The sequence below is a fragment of the Coenobita brevimanus genome, chromosome 7, assembly GCF_032717465.1.
Source record: "Coenobita brevimanus isolate Jiangsu-jjx chromosome 7, ASM3271746v2, whole genome shotgun sequence".
Lineage (NCBI taxonomy): Eukaryota > Metazoa > Arthropoda > Malacostraca > Decapoda > Coenobitidae > Coenobita > Coenobita brevimanus.
In genome coordinates this window covers 4,318,835-4,346,334 of record NC_136960.1, presented here as the reverse complement: position 1 = coordinate 4,346,334, position 27,500 = coordinate 4,318,835, and the positions used below count along the sequence as shown (strand labels likewise).

The following is a 27,500-nucleotide window of genomic DNA, read 5'->3' as shown; positions in this document are numbered from 1 at the left end:
GGAGAGTGATGAATGTGAGTGACTAATCTAGAAAAATAACGAATATGAGTAAGTATAACCAAGGAAAGTGACGAATGCCAGTAAGTTAAATCTAGGAAAGTGACGAATGTGACTGACGTAAAATCTAGGAAATTGAATGTAAGTGACGAAATCTAGGAAAGTGACGAATGTAATAAACTAATCAAGGAAAGTGACAATGTAGGAAAACGACGAATGGAACTAATCAAGGAAAGTGACGAGTTCTAGGAAAGTGATGAATTTGAGAAACCATAATCTAGGAAAATGGCGAATACGATTTTCATGTGGAATTCTCTGAAGATTACTTAGCACAGGCTTGGAGGCGACTTAGGCAGACGTAAGAGTGGATTGACGTTAACCCCGAAACTTGAGAGGAAATTGGAATATTGATTTGGTCAGAGTTAACAGTGTAAATAATTCGTAACATCCGTGTTTATGTGATTTATTCTGATATTGTGTAGTTTTTTAATCTCTCCTTCCTCATGTATTGTTAGGAGATTAGGAGAGTGATGATGATGATGATGATGATGATTAATAATGGTAGTAGTAGTGGTAGTATTGTTATTGATATAGTAATGATGGTTATGGTAATAATGATGATGATGATATTATTATTATTATTGTTATTATTATTATTATTATTATTATTATTATTATTTCACTCATCTTAAATGCCAGTACCAACTTTCCTAGCCCCGGGCTCCTACACTCCTCATGGGGCAACTTAGGATTAGATGATGGATGGATGGATTATTATTATTATTATTATTATTGTGATGATGATGGTGATGGCTGTATGGTTGATGGTGGTGATGGTGATGATGATGGTGATGTAATATGGATTAGTCAGCTAAAAGAAAAGCATATCTATTTTATTTTTATTTTTATTTTTTTTTAAATCCTGACAGAGATCCATAACCCCAGTGAGCTCAGGTGATGGCCAGGTGTGGTCAGGTGGTGAGGCTTGATTTGACTAGTAACCAAGGAGACTGAGTCCTGCCACATACCTAAGGCTTAGTTTAGTATCCCCCTCACTGTATTTCCTGCCTTAGGTTAGGACCACTTTAAACTGTACCCCTTTTAGGTTAATTTGGCCTAAAATTTGCTAACTTTGCTTAAAACTAGCTACCTAAAACTAGCTAACTTTGCTGGAAACTAGCCAACTTTGCTTAAAACAAGCGAACTTGCCCTAAAACTAGCTAACCTTGCTTAAAAATAGTCTCTCCGTTTTGAATGCTGAGTTGTAACCGCAGCTCAGCACTACAATACGATGCTAGTCACGAAGAAGTGTTGTGGCAAGGATATGGGCCGTAGCATTGCCTCAGTTTTGCCACTGAAATAATTTGCAAAAAGACGAAAATCTGGGCCACGTCAGAGCAAAATAATAACAATAATAATAATAATAATAATAATAATAATAATAGTGTAATAATAATAATAATAATAATAATAATAATAGTGTAATAATGATATTAATAATAATAATAATAATAATAATAATAATAATAATAATAATAATAGTGTAATAATGATATTAATAATAATAATAATAATAATAATAATAATAATAATGATAATAATAATAATAATAAGTTTACGTATCTGTATCATCCATTTATCACTAATTTATGTCGTTTAGGATAATTATAAACCAAGACTAACTTCGTTATTATTTATTTCTTGCTCATTTCGCTGTTTATATGTTGTTGATGTTGATGTTGTTGTTGTTGTTACTGCTGTGTAATAAATCTCTCTATAGTGTTTTTATTACAATCCTAATAGTATTGATTTTTTTTTTTTTATCTTTATTTTTCATTATATTCATTATATTTCATTTTTTTATTTATATTTATTTATTTATGCTTCACATTGACCCCATCGATACTATGGTCCTTATTTTCACCTAGTAAAGGAGCTCCCTAGCACCTCTCGTTGCGATTTATTTTTGGTTATGGCTGGTTAATATCCTTCTGTAAGTGATTTATGCAGACTATGGCGATGGTGAATTTAAGTCTGGGGGGAAGAAGGAAGGGAATAAAGACGGAAGTGGGACTGAAGGAGTTAAAGATGAGGATTTTATTTATTTATTTATTTTTTTATTAAAGTCTCATTCATTGCTTCGTCTGTTTTTTTTTTTTTTTTTCGTTTTTCCTGTGATAATTTTTTTTTTCTCGGTTAACAGTGAGATTATTTTGATTATTATGAAAATGATTTATATATGTTTGTGTTTAATCTCCTGTGTGTAAATGTCATGGTTGTGTGTGTGTGTGTGTGTGTGTGTGTGTGTGTGTGTGTGTGTGTGTGTGTGTGTGTTTGTAATTTATTTCTAATGCATGTTTTCATTGTGGTGTGTGTGTGTGTGTGTGTGTGTGTGTGTGTGTGTGTGTGTGTGTGTGTGTGTGTGTGTGTGTGTGTGTGTGTGTGTGTGTATGTGTGTTGGACCAGTGTAGTTGTGTGTGTGTGTGTTTGTTATCAATTTCAAGTACGTTTTAATTGTGTGTGTGTGTGTGTGTGTGTGTGTGTGTGTGTGTGTGTGTGTGTGTGTGTGTGTGTGTGTGTTGGACCAGTGTAGTTGTGTGTGTGTGTGTGTGTGTGTGTGTTTGTAATTAATTTCAAGTATATGTTTTAATTGTGTGTGTGTGTGTGTGTGTGTGTGTGTGTGTGTGTGTGTATTATGTACGTTTTTTTATTTTCAGCCAGGATACACATACCTAAGAGAAATTAAATCTAAAATAATTGTGTGTAGCCAAGCATTTATAATTATTAGCTCAGAATATCCCCATTACCAAGAGCTGTTTTTAAAATGGCTATCCTTGTCTTATTTTTCATCCTTTTTTTTATATTGCTTTTTGAGGTTAAGAAAAATAGCCTCTTCAGCACGAGGACGCCTTTATTGCTTTACTCCTGTACTTTATTCCTGCTTTACAGACGATTTTATTCAGCTCTCGTTTTTGTTTTTTTCTTGGAGGGAATAACTTTACGCGCTTCTGGCCTTGGGTTCCTTCTTTCTTGCATAAAAGAAAAGGCTGTAGAGGGATTTTTCGATTTGGTTGGGCTAGATGTGGCTTTCCTTTACCTGTACAAATTCCAGATTGCCCTCCTTACCTGTACAAAATCGTCAGGTAGAGGAATTAGTGAAGTCAAGGACGTCCTCGGGTTGAAAGGGTAATACGGCTTTACTATTGTCAGCAAGGTAAGGCTGGCGAAATAAAATGCCCTTGTAGCTCAGTATATCATTACAGGTATTTTTATTTATTTATTGTACTTTATTGTTTATGTTTATCTGTGTCTTTATTATGTTTCTTAATGATATCGCCAACAAGATAAACTTTCAGTTCAAATATATATTCTTTTATTTTTTTATCTGCCTATTTATTTTTTATCTACTGAAGGACCCCGCACCATGATCTGCAGTGGTAAATTATTCTCCTTTATTATTTATCTTCCTTTATTCTTTATCTGTTATCGCCACCACAATCTACTCAGAGACTCTTCACCGAGACCAACAGTGATAATAGACTCCTTTATTTCTCATCTCTGTTTTTTATCCATCACTGCCATCGTCTGCTCAACGACAATCCGCCAAGACCCGCACTGATAACAGATACCCTTTATTTCTTATCTGTTTATTCTTTATCTGATATCACAACCATCGTCTGCTCAAGTGCGCCTCACCAGGAACTGCGCTGCGCTTCTTCCTCCATCAGCGCAGGCACACCACCTCCTCCCCGGCGCTGCAGAGGCGGTGCAAAGTGGATCAGCATTCAGTATCAGGCTTCAGGACCACACGGATATCTGTGTGTGTCTGTCTGTGTGTGTAGGGGTGTGGGCAGGGCGGGTGGAGATGTGCTGGGGTGTTGGCAGGGTGTGTTGGTAATATGCGGTGGTGTTGGTAATCCACTGTTTGCTCAGGTGGAAAAAGGAAATGACAGGAAAATGATTTGTGGTCGCTCTTTGTTTACATTTTTCCCCCCCGAATAACTTAACTACGAGAGCGTCTGTCTTAATTTTTTCTTGCTATCTCCAGACGATTTTATTCATCTTAGGAGAGAATTTTAGGCCTTGGGGGGTTACCTAAAGACGTCCTTAACCCTTCACTTTTAGACACCCTTCCTAAAATGCATAAAATCGTCTGAAGATGGAATGAAAAAACTAAGAAAAGCGTCCTGGAGTTGCAAAGGGTTTGTTGCAGATGTTGATGAGGTTGCATAGGGGTTTGGGGGGTTATCCGTTGTTGTTGTTGTTGTTGTTGTTGATGCAGTGGGTGTGTTTACTAATCCATTGTGTTGCAGGGTTGCTTGTGTTGAGGCTGTGTTGATCTAATGTTGCCTTGTATTGCAGGACAAGCTGGTGGTGGGAGAGGGAGGTTCCGTCAAGGCCGAGTCTCACCCTCACTACCAGGTTAGTTGGAGAGAGAGAGAGAGAGGGGTCGGGAAAAGAGATTTTGCGTGTGTGCTGTGTGGATGAAAGAGGATGAGAGACTCGGTGAAAGGAGAGAGAGAGAGAGAGAGCATGCAATTTTCATTACCTTCCCCTCTCCATACACTCCATTAACACCGTATCATTTCCCCATTTGCATTACCAGCCTTTACAAGTTTGGGTATGATCGTAATTTACTCTCTTATACACACATCTTTTTGTGCTTTGTAGTATATTCGTGTGTATACTTATCTACTTATGTATATACTATCTATCTATCTCTTATCCATCCTTATCTGTCAATATTATATCGTATCCATCTGTCTTCCTGTCTCGTGCATTTTTGTGTTTTGTTTACATATTCCTAGGTTTACGTTTCTCTCTCTCTCTCTCTCTCTCTCTCTCTCTCTCTCTCTCTCTCTCTCTCTCTCAGGATTGCACCTCCTCGCTTTAGTTCGCCCATTATCTCACACGCTCCCCCTTTCTCACTCTGACTTCCCTCCATCCCTCACTCTAACATACCCCCAGGTCTCACTCTGACTCCTTACTCTGTCTCCCTCACCGTAACTTCTCTGGCTCTCCGTCCCTCTCTCGCTTACTCTCCTTTACTCTCCTCTCCCTCTCTCCGTCACTCTGCTATTGCTTGCCTCACCCTGCCTCTCCTTCCCCTACCCTGCCTTGCCATGGCTCTCCCTACCTTACTCAGCCTCGTCCTGCCTTACCTTAATTTAACTCACCCTGCCTCGCCTTTCCCTACCTTGCCACTCCCTGCCTTACCCTGTCTTCCTTTGTTCAACCCTGTCTTGGCTTGCCTCTCCTTGCCTCACCCTGCCTCGCTGTCCTCTGTCCCTCCCAACTCGACCCTGCCACTCCCCTGCCTCACCCCCTGCCTGCGTCTCGCTCTCATATTCACAACTTCTGTCAGTTTCTGTGCTACGTTAATGCACCTGAGCCTTCACATTTCCCAACTTTCAGCCCTCAGCCCCACCCAGCCCCCACCCAGCCCCCAACAGCCCCCCCCAGCCCCCCCCCCACCTCCCCTCACCAGCCATCTTAGTGAACTGCTGATACACACACTGATGTTTGTGATTATGCACGTCTTGAAGTGTGTGTGTGTGTGTGTGTGTGTGTGTATGTAGGGTTGATGTAGGTCCCCATAACAACTAATGCCTACACAGTCCTCCACTACCGCCTCAGTAATTTTATTGGAGGGGATGAGAGAGAGAGAGAGAGAGAGAGAGAGAGAGAGAGAGAGAGAGAGAATATAAAAACAGGATAAGGGAGCAAAGAAAAAAGTGAAGAAGGAAAGAGAGAGAGAGAGAGAGAAGGAAGTTGGAGCGAAGATGGAAGAAGGCAGAAGAGAAGAGTGAGAAGATTTACGAACGGAGGGGGTTAAATACAAACTTAATTTTCACCCTTGTTTAAGTATTTTCTTAAGTTTGGGAAAAATTGTCTCTTGGAAATCTTTATAAAACTTAAAATGGTGTTTTAATGTTCTAGACGTAAATAAGGTAGGTTGTGATGGCGATATGTGGAGAGGAGAGGAGGGGAGGAAAGAGGGGATGAAAGGAGAGGAAGAGTGGAAGAAGCAGAGAGAGAATGGAGAGGAGGAGAGGCAAAGAAGAAAGAGGGGAAGAAGAGAGGAAGATGCAGAGAGAGAAAGAGAGGAAAAGAGAGGAAGATGAGAGGAGGAACTTGGAATTATTTAAAAGAGGTATTGTAACGAGAGAGAGAGAGAGAGAGAGAGGGGGGGGAGCACCTGTGTTTACCTGGCCATAATAGCCTCTTTTCACAGCCTCACCCTCCCCACACACTCTCTCTCTCTCTCTCTCTCTCTCTCTCTCTCTCTCTCTCTCTCTCTCTCTCTCTCTCCCCCTCCCTCCCTCCCTCCTTCCCTCCCTCCCTTTCATTCCTCCTCCTCCTCCTCCTCCTTCTCCATTGTCTTAGAAACTTGCAGCCTCTCTCGTCTCTCCTTTTCTCCCTCCGTCCCCCCCCCTCCCCCTGTCGTACGTTCTACCCCCCTCCCTTCTTTCCTCTCTTTTCACTTGCTTCCCTCCTCTCCCTTCATCTTCCTTTTCTTTTTCTTTCTTCTTCCTTGTCTTTCATCATCGTTATTTTTCATATTCCTCTTTCTTCTTTCCTCCCTCCCTCCTTTTTCTTCCTTCCATCTTTTCCTGCCTCCTATTTTCCTTCATGTCTTCCTTCTTTTTCTCACTTCCTTCTGTTTCTTCCTCTTTCTTCCTTCCTTTTTTCTCCCCCTTTTTTACCCCTTTTTTTTTCCCCTTTTCTTCCACCTCACTCTCGATTCTTCTTTTTCTCCCCTCTCCACCTTTTTTTTTTTTCTTTCTTTTTTTCTTGTAACTTCTTTGCCGTGTATTTTTTTTTCTGTCATTCTTTCTTACCCTCCTCTCCTCCCCTCCCCTCCCCTCCCCTCCCCTCCCCTCCCCTCCCCTCCCCTCCCCTCCCGTTTTCTTTCCTTCCCTCCCTCCCTCCAGTCCTCCTACCCTGGTCATCTCCCTTTGTTTTCATGTTTACCCTCCCACGTGGCTTCTCCCTCCCTCCCTCCCTCCCTCACTATCTCACAGGTCCCTCCCTCACCACTTCCTAATGCTCCCTTACCTTACCAACACTCCCTCACCACTCCTTCCCTCCCTCCTTCACAATTCTTTTATACCTCCTCCTCTCCAGCACTCCCTCACGGCTTTGTCTCTCCCTACCCCGCTTCCTTTCTCCAGCACTTCTCCAACCCTCCTCCATCACTTCATCCCTCCTTCCTTCTCTCACTTCTCTCCCACGCTCTCTTCCTACTCACAATCCTCCGCTCTTACAGCTCCTTTACACATCACAATCTCTTACACTACTACACTCAACTCTTCTTACTTGTCACAACACTCCATCTTACACTCCAACACTCCCTTACTCTACACCCACACCCCTCTATACTCCGCTCCTTCTATCACCCCTCCTTACACCCCCACACTCCCCACACCACTACTACACAGCACGTCTCATGTTCCCCTACTCTTCCTTCATCCTCTTTTTAATTCTCTTCCTCCTTACTATCATACTTTATATTCCTCTTACTCTCTTCCTTACACTCTCCCTACACCGTGCTGCACTACTACCACTACTACTACTACTACTACTACTACTACTACTACTACTACTACTACCACTACTACTACTACTACTACCACCACCACCACCACCACCACCACTACTACTACTACTACTACTACTACTACTACTTCATCCTTACTACCTCACACCGACTTGCTCACTTCCTCCTTTCCTCTTCTAGGCCTAACTCACTTCCTCATGCGTGCGTCACTACATCCTCATTTCCACACTCCCTCATCACCACACTCCACACCCTCAGTCTCCATGACCCCACTCTCCACACCCCCCTCTCCACACACCCCTTTCTACAGTCCCACTCTCCGCACTTCCACATCCCCACTCTCCCTCACGTCTACACACCCTCACTCCCCCTCACGTCTACACACCCTCACTCCCCCACTCATCGCATCCACACCACTCCAGACTCATTTTTCCCACCACTGCTTCCCCACCATTCACCCTTACTGCCTGTGTCATTACCCCCTCCCCCTTTTTTTCTTAGCTAAAGAAAATTGTAATTAACTAAGGGAAAAAAATATCGTCAGGAAGGGAAAAAATATCGCCAGGTAGGGGGAAAAATCGCCAGGTAGGGAAGAAATATCGCCAGGTGGGGGAAAAAATATCGCCAGGTAAGGGGAAAAAATATCGCCAGGTAAGGGGAAAAATATCGCCAGGTAAGGAAAAAATATAGCCAGGTAGGGAAAAGATGTCGCCAGGTAGGGGAAAAATATCGCCAGGTAAGGGGAAAAAATATCGCCAGGTAGGGAGAAAAATATCGCCAGGTAGGGGAAAAATATCGCCAAGTAGGGAAAAAATATCGCCAGGTAAGGAAAAAAATATCGCCAGGTAGGGAAAAGATGTCGCCAGGTAGGGAAAAGATGTCGCCAGGTAGGGGAAAAATATCGCCAGGTAAGGGGAAAAAATATCGCCAGGTAAGGCGAAAAATATCGCCAGGTAGGGGGAAAATATCGCCAGGTAGGGAAAAAAGTATCGCCAAGTAGGGAAAACAATATCGCCAAGCAGGGAGAAAAATATCGCCAGGTAGGGAAAAAATATCGCCAGGTAGGGGAAAAAAATCACCAGGTAAAAATCACCTGGTAGGGGTAATTAGGGTTGTATTTAATGACACCTGAACGAAAAATTACACCTTGGTAGAATTAATTAGTTTAGAAATTTGGGAAAAGATCTGCCGTAGTGAAGGGTTTAAGGACGAAAACAAATCTTGTAATAAAAAAATCGTCTGGAAATAGAACTGAAAAAAATCTTAAGAACGATCTCGAGCTGAATGGGTTATTTTCACGACATAGCTGGTTTATTTCCTCTCTCTCTCTCTCTCTCTCTCTCTCTCTCTCTCTCACCGCCTTTGCGATCATCTCCATTTTTTTTTTTTTCGTGTTCATATTTTTTCATTCATTTTAAGGGAGTCTTTTCCATTTTGCTGGGGATATTGTGTCTGTCGTCGTACTGAAAAGGTTAATACTTCACCTCCCAGCATCATCTTCAAGGATCTACGCCCGGATCATCGCCATCTTAAAGACTCTCCGCTATATACTATCTCGACCCCATAACATCTCGCTGCGTCTTCCTCCTGTGTCTCCATATCACACGGTTACCATCTTCACTACTGTTCATGTATCTCCAAGTCCTCCACAGCATCGTTTCTCCACCTCACAGCATCTCCACATCTGTCTCTCTTCTCCACCACATCCACTTCATGGTATCTCTCCTCTCCATCACATTCTCCACCCTATCACCACCATCACACTTCCACTCACCCAAGTATTCAATCTTCATTTTCGCGTTACCCTTGATCTCTTCTCTCAAGCCTTCTCCCTCTACCTCTCACTCCTTCTTCTGTTACCTACCTCTCTTACCTTCCTTTTCTTCCGGTTTTTCTTCCCACCCTTTCCTCCCCTCTTTCCTCATCCCCACCTCCCCTTCTTATTCTTTTTCCTCCTTTCTTTCCCTTCCTTCCTTAACATCCTCCTTACCTCCCTTTTTGCCTCCCCTCCCTCTCCCCTCCCTTCCTACTGTCTCCTCTATCCTCCCTCCCCCTCTCTGTATCCCCTTCTTTCTTCCCGTCATACCGTTTTCCCATCTTCCCCTTCTTCTTCCTCTCCCTTTTCTAGTCTCCCTCTCACTCGTACTGCTTCTCTCCCCTACCTTCCCTTTTGCCTCCCTCCTCTCTGCCTTCCCTCCTCCTCATCCCTTCCCTGCCTTCCCTCCTACTTCCTTTCTTCCCTCCCTTCTCTCTCATCTCCCTTTCGTTCCCCCTTCCCAGCCCTTCCTCCTCTTTCCCCTTCCTTCTCTTCTACCTCCTTCCTGTCTCCCTACCTTCCCTTCTACCTACCTCCTCTCCTCCCTTCCCTCCTACCTCCCTCCCATCCATCCTTCCTTCCTGTCTTCCTTCCTTCCTTCCCTCTTACCTTGCTTCTTTCCTTCCTTCCTTCTTACCTTCCATCCTTCCTTCTTAGCTTCCTTCCTTCCTTCTTAGCTTCCTTCCTTCCTTCCTCCCTCCTATCCTTTCTTCCTTCCTTCCTCTCCTCCGGTCCCCATCTTCCTCATCAGCTAGAGTGTTGTCACATAATCCAGTGCCTCACCTTGTCTACAGTCTTCATAAAATAACCAACACATTCTCTCATCCACCACCCTATTCCCATTTTACTTATATATCACCCTGTGCTCTTTTCACTTCAACTTGGCTTAAAATTGCCGTCTCTCCATCTTAAATGCTCTGTTGTAACAATAGATTAACACTGGAGCTTGGTGCTAGTCACGAAGAAGTGATGTGGAAAGGATGTCGAACCGTAGCATTGTCCTATTGCCATTGAGCCACGTGAAATAAGCTGCAAAAGGGCGAAAATCTGAGCCAAGTTTATGTGGAAAGAGTATACTTGTCTTTTGTTTACATATTTCCCTTCTTGTACATATACCTAATTGCCTCGCTGCTGTTTACATATTTACCTGCCTCTCTACCTGGGTACCTAAGCCATTGTAAATAATCTACTCTTCTTTCAGTCCCATTTACTGAGCTACTGGCTTACTCGTCGTGTTTACTAGGATATCTTTCTACCTGTGTATGTATATCCTTCTACCTGTCTATATATCCTTCTACCTGTCTATAAATATCCTTCTACCAGTCTATAAATATCCTTCTACCTGTCTATGTATCCTTCTACCTGTCTACATATCCTTCTACCTGTCTGTATATATCTTTACGTGGGTATATATGTATCCCTCTACCTATCTCCTAATTGGCTCACTAATTACATACCTGTCAGCATGATCACCTGTGCCAGCCTTTCTAGGTAGACTCAGAATTAGGTAACTATATCCAATTACCTGTATTTACCTTTTTTGGTACCGGTACCTGTTTACCTGTTGACCCACATAATCTAATTAATTTACCTTTCCTTTTAGTATGTACGCTTCTTCTCCCACCCAAATATCTATCTTTATCTGTCATCTTCGTCTGTTTCACTGATTTTTAACCTAATTGCTTCAAGACCCTTTTTTTTTTTTTTTTTTTTTATGTCTGTCAGTGTGATTACCTGTGTGGGGATGATTAGCTACACACCTGAATTATCTGCCTACCGTCTTTTCCAGTATTCCTTAATCTTAAATCTCTCTTCTGTCTACTTACTCCTTGGGATACTCACTTACTTACGTGCTTGTTTGCTGATCTTACTTGGAAAATCACTTACCTGCCACCTTGATTATCTTGCATACTAACCTGCCTACCTACCTACCTACCTACCTGATCACCTCTGCTTACCTGTCTACTTACCTACCTATTCACCCGCACTTATCTACCAACCTACCCACCTACCTACCCACCTACCTACCTTCCTACTTGCCTACCTACCTACCTACCTATACCTACCTGCATAATCACCACACGTAACTTGTTTAATGTATTCCCTTTCCTCTCCCAGATTCTCTCACCCCCCTTCTCTCACAAGCCTCCCTTCTTCCTTTTCTTCTTTCTTTATAGCCTTCCTTCCTTCTTTCTCCTTTCTTCATTCCTTCTTTTCCTTTTCTTCCTTCCTTCTTTCCACCGTTATCTCTTTCCTCTTCCTTCCGTCTCTCTCTCTCTCTCCCCCATAGCTCTTTTTTTTTCTTCTCTCCGTCTCTCTTCCTCATCTGTCCCCCTCCTTCTTCTTCCTGTCTTTTCCTTATCATCTCTCCCTCCTCCTCTCTTTCTCTCCTCTCACTTCCTTTCCCCTCCTTGCTTTCATCTTCCCTATTTCCATCCTTCCTTTGCACCTCATTTCCCTCTCTCCCTCATCCATCTCTCCCTCTCCTCTCATCATTCCCCTTTCCTCTCTCCCTTTTCTTCCTCTCCTTCTTATCTTCCCTCCACCTCCCACCTCCTCTCTCACCCCTCTTCTTCCTCTCCTCCTCCTGGCAATTTCCTCCTTTTTTTTCCACTATTTTCCCTCCTCGCTCAAACTCACATTATGGATCTTTTTTCGTCCTCTCTCATTTTCTCAAAATTTTCTCTACCCATTCCTCGAAAAAAATTCCCTCTTGCCCCTTTCTTCACTCTTATTATCTCTTCATATTATCTCTCTTATCTCTCCGTCTGCTGCCTTTATTTACCATTCCCCCTTCTTGATTATTTCCTTCTCTCTCGCTTTCTCTCATCTGTCCCTCTGCTGTCTCTCATCTCTCCCTCTGCTGTCTCTTATCTCTCCCTCTGCTGTCTCTCATCTCTCCCTCTGCTGTCTCATCTCTCCTTCTGCTGTCTCTCATCTCTCCTTCTGCTGTCTCTCATCTCTCCCTTTGCTGTCTCTCATCTTTCCTTCTGCTGTCTCTCATCTCTCCCTCTGCTGTCTCTCATCTCTCCCTCTGCTGTCTCTCATCTCTCCTCCTGCTGTCTCTCATCTCTCCCTCTGCTGTCTCTCATCTCTCCCTCTGCTGTCTCTCATCTCTCCCTCTGCTGTCTCTCATCTCTCCCTCTGCTGTCTCTCATCTCTCCCTCTGCTGTCTCTCATCTCTCCCTCTGCTGTCTCTCATCTCTCCTTCTGCTGTCTCTCATCTCTCCCTCTGCTGTCTCTCATCTCTCCCTCTGCTGTCTCTCATCTCTCCCTCTGCTGTCTCTCATCTCTCCCTCTGCTGTCTCTCATCTCTCCCTCTGCTGTCGCTCATCTCTCCCTCTGCTGTCTCTCATCTCTCCCTCTGCTGTCTCTCATCTCTCCCTCTGCTGTCTCTCATCTCTCCCTCTGCTGTCTCTCATCTCTCCCTCTGCTGTCTCTCATCTCTCCCTCTGCTGTCTCTCATCTCTCCCTCTGCTGTCTCTCATCTCTCCTGCTGTCTCTCATCTCTCCTGCTGTCTCTCATCTCTCCCTCTGCTGTCTCTCATCTCTCCCTCTGCTGTCTCTCTTCTCTCCTTCTGCTGTCTCTCATCTCTCCTTCTGCTGTCTCTCATCTCTCCTTCTGCTGTCTCTCATCTCTCCCTCTGCTGTCTCTCATCTCTCCTTCTGCTGTCTCTCATCTCTCCTTCTGCTGTCTCTCATCTCTCCCTCTGCTGTCTCTCATCTCTCCTTCTTCATTTTTATTCATTATCTTTCATTTTCTTGTGTTTTCTTCCGTCAAGCGTCTTTACTTTTTCATCCTTCTCTTTCACTCTCTTCTTTCTCTCTCACATTGTCTTTCATTCGTTTTCTCATATTATTCTCTTCTTTACATGTCTCCCCCCATCTGTGTGTGTGTGTGTGTGTGTGTGTGTGTGTGTGTGTGTGTGTGTGTGTGTGTGTGTGTGTGTGTCTGTCTGTCTGTCTGTCTGTCTGTCTGTCTGTCTCTCTCTCTCTCTCTCTCTCTCTCTCTCAATAATTCACAACCTTGTCAACCCCCCACCGACTCAGGAGAGATTCTGTGTGTGTGTGTGTGAGAGAGAGAGAGAGAGAGAGAGAGAGAGAGAGAGAGGCTGTTGGTCTCAAGGAATAAATAAGAAGATTGAAGAAAGCAAAGGAGGTCAAGTGAAGATGGGAGAGAGAGAGAGAGAGAGAGAGAGAGAGAGAGAGAGAGAGGTGGGGCTTGAAAACAAAAGACTGACAGGAAAATGGAGAGAAGCCTTGACAATGGGGAGGAAAACTAAGAAAAAAAATCCGACGAAAAAAGACAAAAACTGAAGAAAAAAAAAAATAAAGGAAGAAAAAAAATAGCAAGAAAAGGGAAAAGAAGAAATAAAGATGAAATGAGAAATAAATAAAAGATGGAGAGAGAGAAAAGAGAGAGAAGTAGATAATTAGGAAGAGAGGAGGGAAAGAAGCAGAGAAGAGAAGCCAACTGAGAAGAAAAATTAATGGAGTAATGAGAGAGAGAGAGAGAGAGAGAGAGAGAGAGAGAGGGAGAGAGAGAGAGATGAATTAGTGAGTCAGTTTGACGTGTACTTGGCATGGGTAAGAATAGGGAGGTGGAGGAGAGGAGTTTTGAGGGAGAGAGAATGGAGACAATAAATACTGACATAGAGAGAGAGAGAGAGAGAGAGGGATAGTGAGTGGGATGGAAAGAGAGCAAGAGGGGAGGAGAGAGAAAGCGAGAGAGAGTAAGCGAGTGGGTTGAAGGAGAGAGAGAGAGAGAGAGAGAGAGAGAGAGTGTGTGTGTGTGTGTTAATACTCCTCCATTACCTTTAAGCTCAGACCTCCATGTTGCCTTTGTAAACATAAATATTCCTCATTTTCCTGCCTGCGACACCTGGCCTTCTTTAATTACACTTTATTACCTGTATTGCTTTATTCAGACATTTCATTATCAGATTAATGTTTAGTCCTTTATTATTTGATGTCTTTATTTTTCTTTATTTTTTGACTCCTTATTCTTTATCGTCTGACACCTTTCTTTCTCTGACACCTGTAATTTCTCTCTCTGACACCTTTATATATAATTGTTTTTATGACACTGTTTTGTATCTATCGGTTGACACTATCTATCGTTTGACACTATCTATCGTTTGACATTGTATCTATCGTTTGACACTATTTTTATCTGTTGACTAGCTATGTATCTATCTTGTGACACCTGTTATTTATATATACGTTTATTTACTTTTAGGCATATAATGAGTTCTGTGTGTGTGTGTGTGTGTGTGTGTGTGTGTGTGTGTGTGTGTGTGTGTGTGTGTGTGTGCGTGTGTGTGTGTGTAATTTTAGAAATGTCACTTTCCTCCGTCACACCTGTCAGTGCTTTATTGATCCTTCCACCTGTCCTCACCTCACCTCTCTTCTCCTCACCTCTTCTCTCTCTCACTATCTCTCTATCTCACTTTGTTTCTCCAATCTTCCACATCTCTCTCTCTCTCTCTCTCTCTCTCTCTCTCTCTCACAGTCAGTCAGTCTCATTTATTTTTTTTTCTTCATTTTTTTTTTTTTCCGGATTTGTCACCATCAGCATATAACATTTTTTTTCTTGGTTAAATATATCATCTCTATTTTCCGTCTTTATTATTTTTATTAGGCTTACTTAAGGTGTTTTTAAAGTATTCGATTCCCTTCACTTCTTTATCTTCACTCTGTTGATGGCGGTGGTGGTGATGATGATGATTGGTTTTATAAAAGGTGGTAGTAGTAGTAGAAGTAGTAGTAGTATCAGAAGTAGTAGTATTAGTAGTTATTATTATTATTATTATTATTATTATTATTATCATTATTATTATTATCATTATTGTTATTACTGTTATTATTATTATTACTATTACTATTATTATTATTATTATTATAGTTTTATTCGTTCGCCAAACCACTTTTTTCCTCCTCTCATCATCATTTCTTTCCCTTTCTACTTCCTTCCTTTGTCTCTCCATTTCTTTCCTTATTGCCCATGTCACCCATTTTCCCTTTTTTTCACACACATGTTATAATTCTTCTCCCTTTCTACTTCCTCTTTTCTCATTCAAATCCTTCTTGTATTTTATCTCCTCTTTCTTCCTCTTGTATTTCCTCCTTACTTCCTACCTCCTCCTCTTCATTTCTCATCTCCTAGCATCTCTTCCACATATCTCCTCTCTTTGTCCACGTCTCCTCTTCATATAACTTATCACTCGTTTCTCATTCCACTCTTTCTGCTGTCTTTTCTATCCTTCTGACCTCCTGCTGTTTCCTTTCATCTTCTTATCTTCCTTTTATCTCTTCATCTTCATATCCTTTCCCTTTCTACTTCCTTCTTTTATCTTTCCCTTCCTTCCTTCCTCCTCGCTTTTCATCTTCTTATCTCCTTTTGTCTCTGCATTTCTTCCTGTCTCCTTTTCGTATCTTTTTATCACCCCTCTCCCTTTCCACTCCCCTCTGGTCTCCCCAGCCCTTCCTACATGCTTATCTTTTTATCTCTTATCTCCTCCCTCACCCCCTTCTCTCTTCCACATCTCTTTATCACCCCTCTCCCTCTCCCCTCCCTGTCCTTATCTCTTCTGTTTTCTCCCCAGCTCCTTCCTACATGCTTATCTCTTCCATTTTATCTCTCATATCCTCCCTCACCCCCTTCTCTCTTCCATATTTCTTTACACCCCTCTCCCTTTCCCCTCCCTTCCCTTATTTCTCCTGTTGTCTCTCCTTTCTATCCTGCCATCTCATCACTGCCCATCAACACATTACGTATTCATCACCACCCCTTCTCTACCGCTCTCCCTAACCCTTTGAACTCCCAGACGCTCGCTAAATAAATGATAATACTTATGGTGATGATGGTAGTGGTGGTTGTGGTAACTGATGATGACGATGGTTGATGACAAGTGAATGACGAAGATGTTGGTTGATGATGATTGTGGTGATTGTTTGGTGATGATGATGATGATGATGGTGATGGTGATGATGGTAGTGGTGGTGGTGGTGATTGGTGATGATGGTGATGGTAGTGGTGGTGGTGTGGTAATTGGTGGATGATGATGATTGATGACTTGTGACTGATAATGATGGTTGGTTGATGATGATGGTGGTGAGTGTTGTTTGGTGATGATGATGATGATAACAAATTCACAGTTAGCTCCTCCTATCTCCCCATATCTTCTTTCTGTCTCCCCATTTTTATCACCCCTTTCCTTTCTCCCTCCTCTCCCCTTTGATCCCCCAAACTCTCTACATATGTAATGATCTTAAGAGGAACGGCTCAGGTTGAAGTGGTTCTCTCTCTCTCTCTCTCTCTCTCTCTCTCCACCATGCCTTTCCCTGATGATGATGATGATAAAGGAGAAGGAGGAAGAGGAGGAGGAGGGGGAGGAGAGGAGGAGGAGGAGCATGAGGAGGAGGAGGAGACGAAGGAGAAAAATCATCTCCACTTAATCATCCTTATTTTTTCGTCAGCAGGTGGAGGGCGAAGGTGTGTCGTCCTCATCCTCGCTGTCTCCTCCCTTGGTGACGGAGGCGCAGCAGAAGGAGCAGCAGCAGGTAGGAGGAGGAGGAGGAGGAGGAGAGCAGGGCTACGGGGAGGAGAACCTGGCACTACTGACGGAGCTGCCGGAGATGGAGAACATTGAGTTGGAGATAACGAAGGACCACCAGGGACTAGGCATCACTATCGCTGGCTATGTGTGTGAGCAAGGTAAGAGATAGATAGATAGCTAGATAGATAGATGAAGAGAGAGAGAGATAGGTAGATAGATAGATAGATAGATAGATAAATGGATGGATGGTTTGGTTGGTAGGGAGCGACTCGGCATCACCATCGCTGGCTGTGTGTTTGAGCTGGGTAAGAAAGATAGAAAAAGATGGGTAGATACTAGATGGATAGATAGATGGAAAGATAGATAAATGGATAGATGGGTAGGTAGGTAGGTTGATTAACTGATTGACTGATAGATTAAACTGAGCCTTAAGGACAGGTAGGTAGGTAGGTAGGTAGAGAGAGAGAGAGAGAGAGGTGAGTGTTCGTGTGGTGGATGTGAGCCAAGTGTTTGTGCAGTGTGTGTGTGTGTGTGTGTGTGTGTGTGTGTGTGTGCAAAAGAGAGAGAGAGAGAGAGAGAGAAGAGGGGGGGCCGTTTGCAGGAATGTGCCATAGGTGAGAGAAAGAAATAATTTTTTGAGCAGGGAATGGAAAGGGTATGTCTTGTATTAGATAAAGGGACGTGGGGAGGGGCTGTGTGTGTGTGTGTGTGTGTGTGTGTGTGTGTGTGTGTGTGTGTGAGAGAGAGAGAGAGAGAGAGAGAGAGAGAGGTGATTATATGAAGGCAAACGAGGGAAGTAGGTGGGTGTGCAAGCAAGGTCAGACAAGGTAAATTATGTAAGGTTTAAAAGCCTGAAACTACACTGGTAACCCTGGAGAGAGAGAGGGAGAGAGAGGTCAGCATGTGGGTTGAGTGAGGTCAATTGGTGTTCTTGTTTAAGGGGTCACGTGTACGAGTCTCTCTCTCTTTCTCTCTACCACAAAAGCCTCCCACATACACCACCTTGACGTAACCCTGCTTTTTTCCCCATTACATTATTATATCCGGAGGCTGAAGTGGTGGGGCATGTTCAGTGGCATTTTCCGGGAGATGGGGGGTGAGGTGGAATAAAAAGTTCAGTTCAATATACTATCCTGCCGAGAGAGAGAGAGAGAGAGAGAGAGAGAGAGAGAGAGAGAGAGAGCAGGTCATAAATAGATTACATTGTTACCCTTGTTTTTGGTATAGAAAATGGGACGCGTTTCAATGTCCATTTTCTATCTGTGAATTAATTTATTTTGTGTGTATATTATTGTCTTTTGCTGTAATATCTGTTGTAATAATGATGGCAGTATGGAGAGTGAGAGACTGACTAGGAGAGTGTGAGATTAACCAGGGGAGTGAGAGATTGACTAGGAGTGTTGTTGTTGCTGCATAGCCCCTTTCTGTCTGGCCGAGCAGATCCGTCGACCGCACGTAAGGAAGAGAGAGAGAGAGAGAGAGAGAGAGAGAGAGAAATAGCACAGCACTAAAGGGAACCACAGCATCGTACCGTAAAGCACCTGCATCTGTGTGGAGCTCGACCCCACCTCACCACTGCAGGGTGTGTGGAGTTGAAAAGAAAAAATATATATAATTACATCGCTGCCACACATTTTTAAGCCCTGCAGTGGGGAGGTGGGTTCGAGCTCCACGTAGACGAGGGTGCTTAACGATGCGATGCTGTTCACCTGGATTTAAATACGTAAGAAATAGTAAAATTATGCTCCCGATTCTCTTTTCACCTCGTCATCACTAGTCTAATTTCGACTTATTTCTATCAGTTTCTATCTGTCTATAGCCAGATGCCTTAATCCCATAAGAGGTGGCCACAAACAAATCGCCTCCATGTCACCCTGTCCTCATTTCACTGCCCACCCTCTAGCTCACACACCCCTCTCACATATACCTCTCCACTCCATCCCTCCATCTCATCCTCGGTCTCCTCCCCATTCTCCACCCCTCCACCTCACACTCCTAGTTAGTCTCTCACACTCCATCTCTTCACATGGCCAAACCACCTCAGTGTATTTCTCCACATGCCTTCTCTCACAGCCACATCCTCTACCTCACTCTCTTAATTACATCACGGGCTAATTACGTTGGCACCTGAACACAATTATCGTGGTAATTTAGTCCAGTAAACTTTGGCTCCTTGGCAGTGAGGTGGAGGAGAGTGCTTTCCCATCCACCTCTCCTCCACCACCTCTACTCCTTTCATCTTAACTTGGCCTAAAATTTTGCCCTTTTTATAATTCTTCCAACTTAACTTCACGCAAATTCTCTCTTTTTTTTTTTTTTGTTCTTTCATCTTAACTTAGTTCAGAGATTAAACACAAAGAGAGAGAGAGAGAGAGAGAGAGAGAGAGACAGACAGACAGAGCATGCATCAGAACAATCAGCCAGGGAAATGGGCCACACGTTCATTTGCACATCATCCAAGCCCACAGAATCCTGGCTGCTCCACCTCACGAGAAAATACCGCCTTATTTCCGTCATAAGATTATTATTTACGCCAGGTGAAGGATAAGGAGGGTTTTATGTCGATTGTCTTCGTTCACTCTCTTTTTCTTCCTTTTTTCCCCCTGTCATACGTTGGTGAGAGAGAGGGAGAGAGAGAAAGAGAGAGTATGGTGTGTGTGTGTGTGTGTGTGTGTGTGTGTGTGTGTGTGTGTGTGTGTGTGTGTGTGTATTGACTAGCATGTGTCCTCAGTTTTTTTTTTTCACATATATCAAAATTTTTGAAAGATGAATATTTCCCAGATTTATAAAGTTGCGATCAATAATCCCTTTACACTTTTGGGGTCCTCCTCTACTAAATAAAATTATTCCTTTACTTTCAGACGATTTTATTCAGTTTAGGGAGGTTTTTTTTGGAGCTGGGGGGAAGGGGGTTTGATGCAGCCTTCCTTTACCCTTTCAGTACGAGAGGTCTGCCTGAAGCAAAAATAATAATAATAATCTATCTATATACCTAGGCTGCTTCCCCCAAGGAAAGGGAGGTAGCCGAGACAGGACGACACACTCTCCATTTACTCATCCATTTAAACACATTCATTCACATCTTAGCCCCAAAGGGGAGAACGGACAGATCCTCACCGCACCACACCGCACAAGGGTCAACTGCGCAATGCAATCAGTGACATCCGCAGCAGGGCCCGACAGCAGAGCTGGTTTACCCCTGCCACATCATAACATACCCATCCCCTTACCCGCACCTGACCTGACTAGCTGATCAGACCAAATGCGGGAGAATATCCCCTCAGGGCTGCGTCATCACTTATTTATTCACAATTTCTCTCCATTTATTTCTGTCACGCACAGCCACTCTTCCTTGCTCGACAGACATCCCTCTCGCATCCAGCGCTCTCTTCACACTATCCATCCATCCTATTCGTGGTCTTCCTCTCAGCCTTACACCTCTCACATCAGATCTAGTTATCTTTTTCACCAATCGCTCATTATCCATTCTCTCCATATGCCCAAACCATCGCAACACCCTCTGCTCAACTCTACCAGCCATCTCCTGAACAACTCCAGTTCTCCTTCGCACTTCATCATTTCGCACCCGATCCATACGCGTCACTCCACACATACTCCTCAGACATCTCATCTCCATTACATTCAAACTTTTCCTCTCTGCTACACCCATATTCCATGTTTCAGCCCCATATAATGCAGTCGGTACCACAACACCCTCATACAGCCTTCTCTTTACATCCATTCTAAGCGAACGACATTTAAACACTTTTTTCATTCCTCCCAGCACCTTTCCTACTTCATTTATTCTAGACTTCACTTCTGCATCTATTCTTCCATCCACAGCAACATGTGACCCTAGATATTTAAAACAATCTACCTCCTCAAGCAACTCACCATTCAAAACTATATTCATCCCCCTACCATCTATCAACCTCGTACACTTCATCACTTTACTCTTATTCTCATTTACTTTCAAATTCCTCCTTTCACACACCCTTCCAAACTCCTCTACCAACTGTCTCAATCTCTCCTCTGAATCAGTCACCAGTGCAGTATCATCTGCAAACAGCAGCTGCTTCAGATTCCAATCTCCACCATCAACATTTACCAGACTCAGACCACCTAAAACTCTTGCATTCACCTCCCTTACAACACCATAATAATAATAATAATAATTATAAATAATCTAGAGGTAGCAAGAATGAATCGCTTAAAAAATGATGTCACGGGATAGATGCCAGACGATTAATGGTTACAGTTTATGCAAAATCTCATTCGGCTTTGACATTTTTGAGACAGGAAAAAAATATATACTGCTCAGCGAACAAAAAAAAAAAAAAATCGAGACCCAAGCGTCGGATGAAACTGGACGTGAGCGATTTTGTTTGTTTGTTTGTTTTTTGTTTTGTTTCAGTGTGTTTGATACGACTGAGTTCCTAAAAGCTTAGTTCAGTGTCATATTATTTCACGTGATGCTTGGTGTATTGTACTGTCGTTGCTGTTATTATTATTATTATTATTATTATTATTATTATTATTATTTAGTTATTTTTATTAATTTTTTAGCCTACCGAAGTTTCCCCCTCATTTTCCGTCTCAGTATCTTCATATAACTTCTCCTCTGCCTCACATTGAATTAACCAGGCAGTCGACCCGCCCAATTAGCCCCATGACACCACCTGAAGGCGTCCCTCTCCAGCATTATAAATCTTTGCAAATATTTAACCCACACTTTCGTAAACTGTAAATGGCCTGAGTAAATTGGTTGCCTCTGTGATTTCCCAGGTTATTCCGTCATTTATAATTTTTTCCCCTCGGTAAATGAGGTCGTGTGGAAAGTGAAAAGGTGCGAAAATTACTGCCATGTCTCTATGATTTTCACTTTAATTTGGCCCAGATTTTCGTCCTTTTGTAGCGTATTTCACGGTTCAGATTTTCGTTTAATTTTTTTTTTTTTGGTATTATTTATTATGCCTCCGCCCACCTATAATGGAGGAGGCATTGATTCGTCCGTCCCTGCTTGCGTGCGTCCGTAACACTCTTGTGGGTGCGATGTCTCTTGAACCCATCACGGATTTCCACCAAACTTTTATCAGTGATGCAGTATGAGGAGATGATGAAATGATTAGGTCAGCTGGGTCAAAGGTGAAGGTCATATGGGGTCGACTTAGGTTATCCTTGTGGTCGCGATGTCTCCTGGACCCCTCGACGGATTTCGACCAAACTTGTGTCAGTGATACACTATGAAGGGACGATGAACTGAATAGGTCAGCAGGGTCATGTGGGGTCGACTTAGTTTATCTTTGGTCTCATTTCAACCCACAGTGAACCCTGTCATGGAGGTTCTGTGGCCAGTCTTTGTGCAAGGCTTGGCGGAGGCACACCGAGTGACGCTTTGTGTAGACAGCTGGGGGCAGGAGCTCTTGGCGATTCGTTTATGTGCGATTTATTACTGCAACTTACGTCATGGTCCAGATTTTCTGTGTGTGTGTGTGTGTGTGTGTGTGTGTGTGTGTGTGTGTATATATATATATATATATATATATATATATATATATATATATATATATATATATATATATATATATATATATAGTATTAGCTTTGTCATTAACAGCCGTGTCGTTCATTTCTGGATCTAATTACCTTCCATGTCACAGGTGCTCGTGCAGTGGCACCACTAATTGCAGTGTGAGAATTAGAAGTGCAACGTGAATATTACGTCCACAGCTGCTTATCATAATCACAGTTGCAACAGCTGTTAATTGCAAAGTTACATGGTGACAAATCCACCATTGCAACATAACTATTAAATTCGCCATTGCAACATAACTATTAAATTCACCATTGCAACATAACTTAATTCCTTCATTGCAAAATTACTTAATTCCACCATTGCAACATAACTTAATTCCACGCTGGCAACATAACTAGTACCACACTTACAACATAATTCCACTGTTGCAACATAACTGCTTCCACCCGTGCAACGTAATGCCTAAATCGTACAGTTGCAACGTAATAGTGTCAACATTTGCAACATAAATATTACGTCTGCAGTTGTGTAAGCTGTGCAGGGGGGAGGGGGGAGGAGAGTGCGTATTCTTTGCAATGCAGCGTTGAGCTGGGTTGCAATCTCTCTCTCTCTCTCTCTCTCCAAAATTGCAAGGTGAATATAATGTCTAGAATTTATAACGTTAGTTTCGCCGGGACTGTGAATTTTAGCGGCATTAATAGTATATATCTGAGGAGAGAGAGAGAGAGAGAGAGAGAGAAAGGAGTGAAACATAAGGCTGTTCAAGTTAGGTAGATAGACATGATTAGAGAGAGAGAGACGAATGAAACATAAAGGCTGTCACGTTAGGCAGATAGACATGATTAGATAGATAGATAGATAAATAGAGAGAGAGAGAGAGAGAGAGAGAGAGAGAGAGAGAGAGAGAGACTGAAGTAATATAGTGTGCGGCGTATCGGACGTTTAGCCAGACCGAGTGCTCTCTCTCTCTCTCTCTCTCTCTCTGTCTCTTCCCTGTTTCCACCATCATGTCCTAATATGTCCTGGTTTGTATTGTCCTTTTTTCCTTCTTTGTTTTGGTTCCTTTTTCTTGTTTGGTTGTACTCTTGTCATACCTTTTTTTTTTCCTTAGATTCATTGTCCTGCTCTGTCTTTAAACTTGTCCTGCTTCTTGTAGTGTGTCCTGGGCAGTTCGGTACCCTTTTTTTTCCTAGTTTGTTTTCATTGGTTTGTCTTGTTTTTCTTACTTTGTCCTATTTTCTGCCTCTTTCCTGACCTCATTTCTGTGTGTTACTTTGCCCTGGTGTGACCTGCTTTGTCCTGGTTTTTCCTACTCTGTCCTGACCTGTCCTGCCTTGTCCTGCACTACCTTTTCTTTTCCTTGTCTGTCCCGCCTTGCATTGACCTGTCCTGGTGTGTCCTTCTTCGATGTGACCTTCCCTGCATTCTCTTAGTTTGCCCTGTCGTGTCCTCTCAAATCCTAATCGTTCTTGCTCATTCCTCTCTTGTTGTCCTCTTCCGTCCTTCTCTCCCCTACCTGTCCTACTCTGCCCTGCCTTGTCCTGCTTTCATCTGCCCTGTCCTGCCCTGCCCTGCCCCGCCCTGTCCTGCTTCTCCCTGTGCTGTATACTAGGGAAGGACAACTTGAAGTCAGTCATGCTCCACGTAAATCCCAGAGTAATAGCAGTATGGTAGAAATTGTTTTGATTTGTCCTGCTCTGTCCTGGTGTGTTAATCTGTCTGTATCTCTGCTAAGTTACTGTTGTCCTACTCTGTCCTGCCGTGCCCTGCCTTGTCCTGCCTTGCCCTGCCTTGGTCTTCCTGGCGCTGCCCATCTGTGTTGTGTCTGACCTTCCTTACTTTACCTTGTACTGCCCTGGTCATTCTTCCCCTGCCCTGCCCTGCCCTGCTTAACTTTGCCTTGCCTTGTCCTACCTTGCCCTGCCCTGCCTTGTCCTGCCCTGCCCTGCCCAACTTTGCCTTGCCTTGTCCTACCTTGCCCTGCCCTGCCTTGTCCTGCCCTGCCCTGCCTCCTGTTCTGTTTGTAGTGGTGAGTTGTTCCATTGTTTGGGATACTCCTTCCCCTTCCAGTAAGCTACTTATTGTTCTGTGTGCTCTCTCTCTCTCTCTCTCTCTCTCTCTCTCTCTCTCTCTCTCTCTCTCTCTATTTTCGGGTTTATTAAAAATGCATCAGGCTCTTTATATCCGGCTTGTTTTGAAGAGACGGAGGTAAATGTGGAGGATTATTCATTTCTTCATTAATTATTCAAAGGCTCTTTCTCTCTTTTATTTCCTGCTTCCGCTTCCGTCTTCCTCATTCTTTTATACCTCTCCTTCATATGACTTCCTTTTCCATTACCACCACCACCACCACCACACTATATCCACGCCACACCACACTACAATACACTGTCTCCACCTCATACCAACCCACACCACACCACACCTCACCACTACCATTTATACCAGTCAGTCACTCAGTAATGCACTTTGGCTGACACTGTTAAGCCATAACTATCCGCTATTGAAAGCAATTTGAGTTTTTGCCCCAAACTTCCATCATTTCTCACTCCAGGTTCACTCTTCCTGTTCCTTCTTTTATTTACCATATTTATTTATTATTATTTTTTATTTGTCCATTATTTATCGTTATTATTACCCAGTGTCAAATCTTTTCCTAGTTTCAGTCGAAAAGTAACAAATTTGAATTACTCATACCGTGAGTGAGACGGGGCGAGGAATTTTCCCATATTTTTATTCTGGGACACCCGTTGAGGAGAGAGAGAGAGAGAGAGAGAGAGAGAGAGGCAGGATAGCAGTATTTGCTTATATACTAAATTATACATCATTATAGTATACAATTTTAGAAGTATAAGGAAGGAGAGGCGAGAGAGTGACAATACAACAAACACGTCACTCATCTCTCTTCAGTCATGTTGGTAATTTCAATGCCAGACCAAGAACGAATCCATCCCTTCTACTAAAAGCGAATACTACATTTGAAGGAAAGGGCTAGAAATGAGTCGTAACTTGAGAACCAGTGGCCCGATTGGACTGGAAATTGTTTTATTCTTCAAGTTAGAGCATTTTAACGGTACCTTGCTGTAATAAAAATTGCTTTACGTTGCGCCGTTTTTTGCTGTGTTACCGTAACAAACAAACAGACATGCAGAAATCGGATCATTATAATATAGTTAATTTTATTTTTGATCTTTTTGTTTATTATCTTCTTATTAATTTCTGTTTATCAGTTTTATTTGTGTTATTTATCCTTTTGTGTTTTTCTGCTTTTTTGTCCAGTTTTGTTAACTTTGAATTTTTGTTTTATTTATCGTATCTTTTATTTTTACTTATCTTTTTATTATCTTTTTCTGCCGATTTGTCCCATTTGGCTTAGATTTTTTCTTTTATTTCTTGTATGGTTCTTTTTTTCGTTCCTGTCTGTTCTGTATTTTTTATCATTCATTCCATTTCTTATCGTCATATTGATTTTTTTTATTTTGCTATTCTGTTATTATTTCTTTTCCTCCCTCTTTAACCATATTTTCCCTTTTTCATGGTTTCCATATATATATATTTCTTGTTATTTCCCTTCCTGCAATTTTTTTTATTTTTTTATTTTCCCTTCCGGCTGTTTTTCCTTATTTTTCATGCTCCTATTTTTCCATATTACTCTTCCTCCTGTTTTTCTCATTTCCCTTCCTGTTACTATTTTCTTCATTATTTCCCTTCCTGTTACTATTTTCCTCAATATTTCCCTTCCTGCTATTGTGTTTTTTTTTAATTTTCCGTCCTGCGATTTTTTTTTATTTTTCATTACCCATCCTGCTATTCTTCATTTCGTTTCTCATTTCCCTTCCTGCTGTTTTTTTTCTGATTATTTTTCTTTCTGCTTTTTTTGTCATTTCCCTTCCTGCTGTTTTTTCTGATTATTTTTCTTTCTGCTATTTTTTGTCATTTCCCTTCCTGCTATTTCTTATCTATTTCCTTTCCTGCTATTTTTTTAATTCATATTATTTCCCTTCTTATTTTCTATTTCTCATTTCACTTCCCGCTGTTTTTTATTTCTCAGTATTTCCATTCCTGCTATTTTTCTTCTTATTTCCCTTGCAGCTATTTTTTTCTCATTTCTCTTCCCACCATCTTTTCCTCAATATTTCCATTCTTACCTTTTTTACTATGATGATTATTTCCCCTCCTATTTTTCCCTAATTTTTTTCCCTTCTTGCTATTTTTGTCATTATTTCCATTTCTCCTGTTTTTTTTCATTTCCCTTCTTGCGTTTTTTTTTAATTATTTCTCAGCATTTCCCTTCCTGCTATTTTCATTATAATTATTTCCCTCTGCCATTTTTATTACATTATTTTCCTTCTGGCTATTTTTTATTTATTTATTTTTTCTCATTATTTCCCTTTCTGATATTTTTCCTTTTCTTTATAAATTTTGTTTTCTTTATACGGTCTTAGTTATCGTAAAAGGGACACATCTTTATCATTATTATTATTATTATTATTATTATTATTATTATTATTATTATTATTATTATTATTATTATTATTATTATTATTATTGTATTATTATTATTACTACTACTACTGGTTTTTTCTCCTACCATCTTCTTCTGCTTCTTCCTCCTCCTGCTCTTCTTCCTCATCATCTTCTTCTTCTTCTTCTTCTTCTTCTTCCTTGCTGCCTCAGTGTTCCCCTCAGGTAACGAAGCCAATATCCACTACCTTAACCTCCACCCCCCTCTCTCTCTCTCTCTCTCTCTCTCTCTCTCTCTCTCTCTCTCTAAGTATTTCCCTTATTTACTCACTCTTTTCAGACTAGATATTACATGGAGAATTTTTCCTTTTTTTTCCCTGGTTATTCAGTATTGTTTTTTTTTTTTTTCCCTGTGTCTCCTGCGCTGTCCTCCTCACGCCAACAATAGAGAGAGAGAGGAGAGAGAGAGAGAGAGAGAGAGAGAGATTGTAGGGAGTGTGGGAGGGAGAAAAAGAGGAGGGAATGAAGAAATAAAGAGAGGTAGGGAGGAGAGATTATGGAGAAAAA

The 27,500-nt window shown here is 42.1% G+C and overlaps 1 protein-coding gene across 1 annotated transcript in view; it reads left to right on the top strand.

The window, feature by feature from the left end:
* The window catches only part of LOC145404710 (multiple PDZ domain protein-like), a 1,044,659-nt gene that overhangs the window by 349,403 nt on the left and 667,756 nt on the right, over positions 1 to 27,500 (top strand). The window contains exons 8-9 of the mRNA XM_080276264.1: positions 4,360 to 4,419; positions 16,854 to 17,091. Coding sequence (XP_080132390.1) covers positions 4,360 to 4,419; positions 16,854 to 17,091 — 298 coding nt within the window. The remainder of the gene's footprint in view (positions 1 to 4,359; positions 4,420 to 16,853; positions 17,092 to 27,500) is intronic.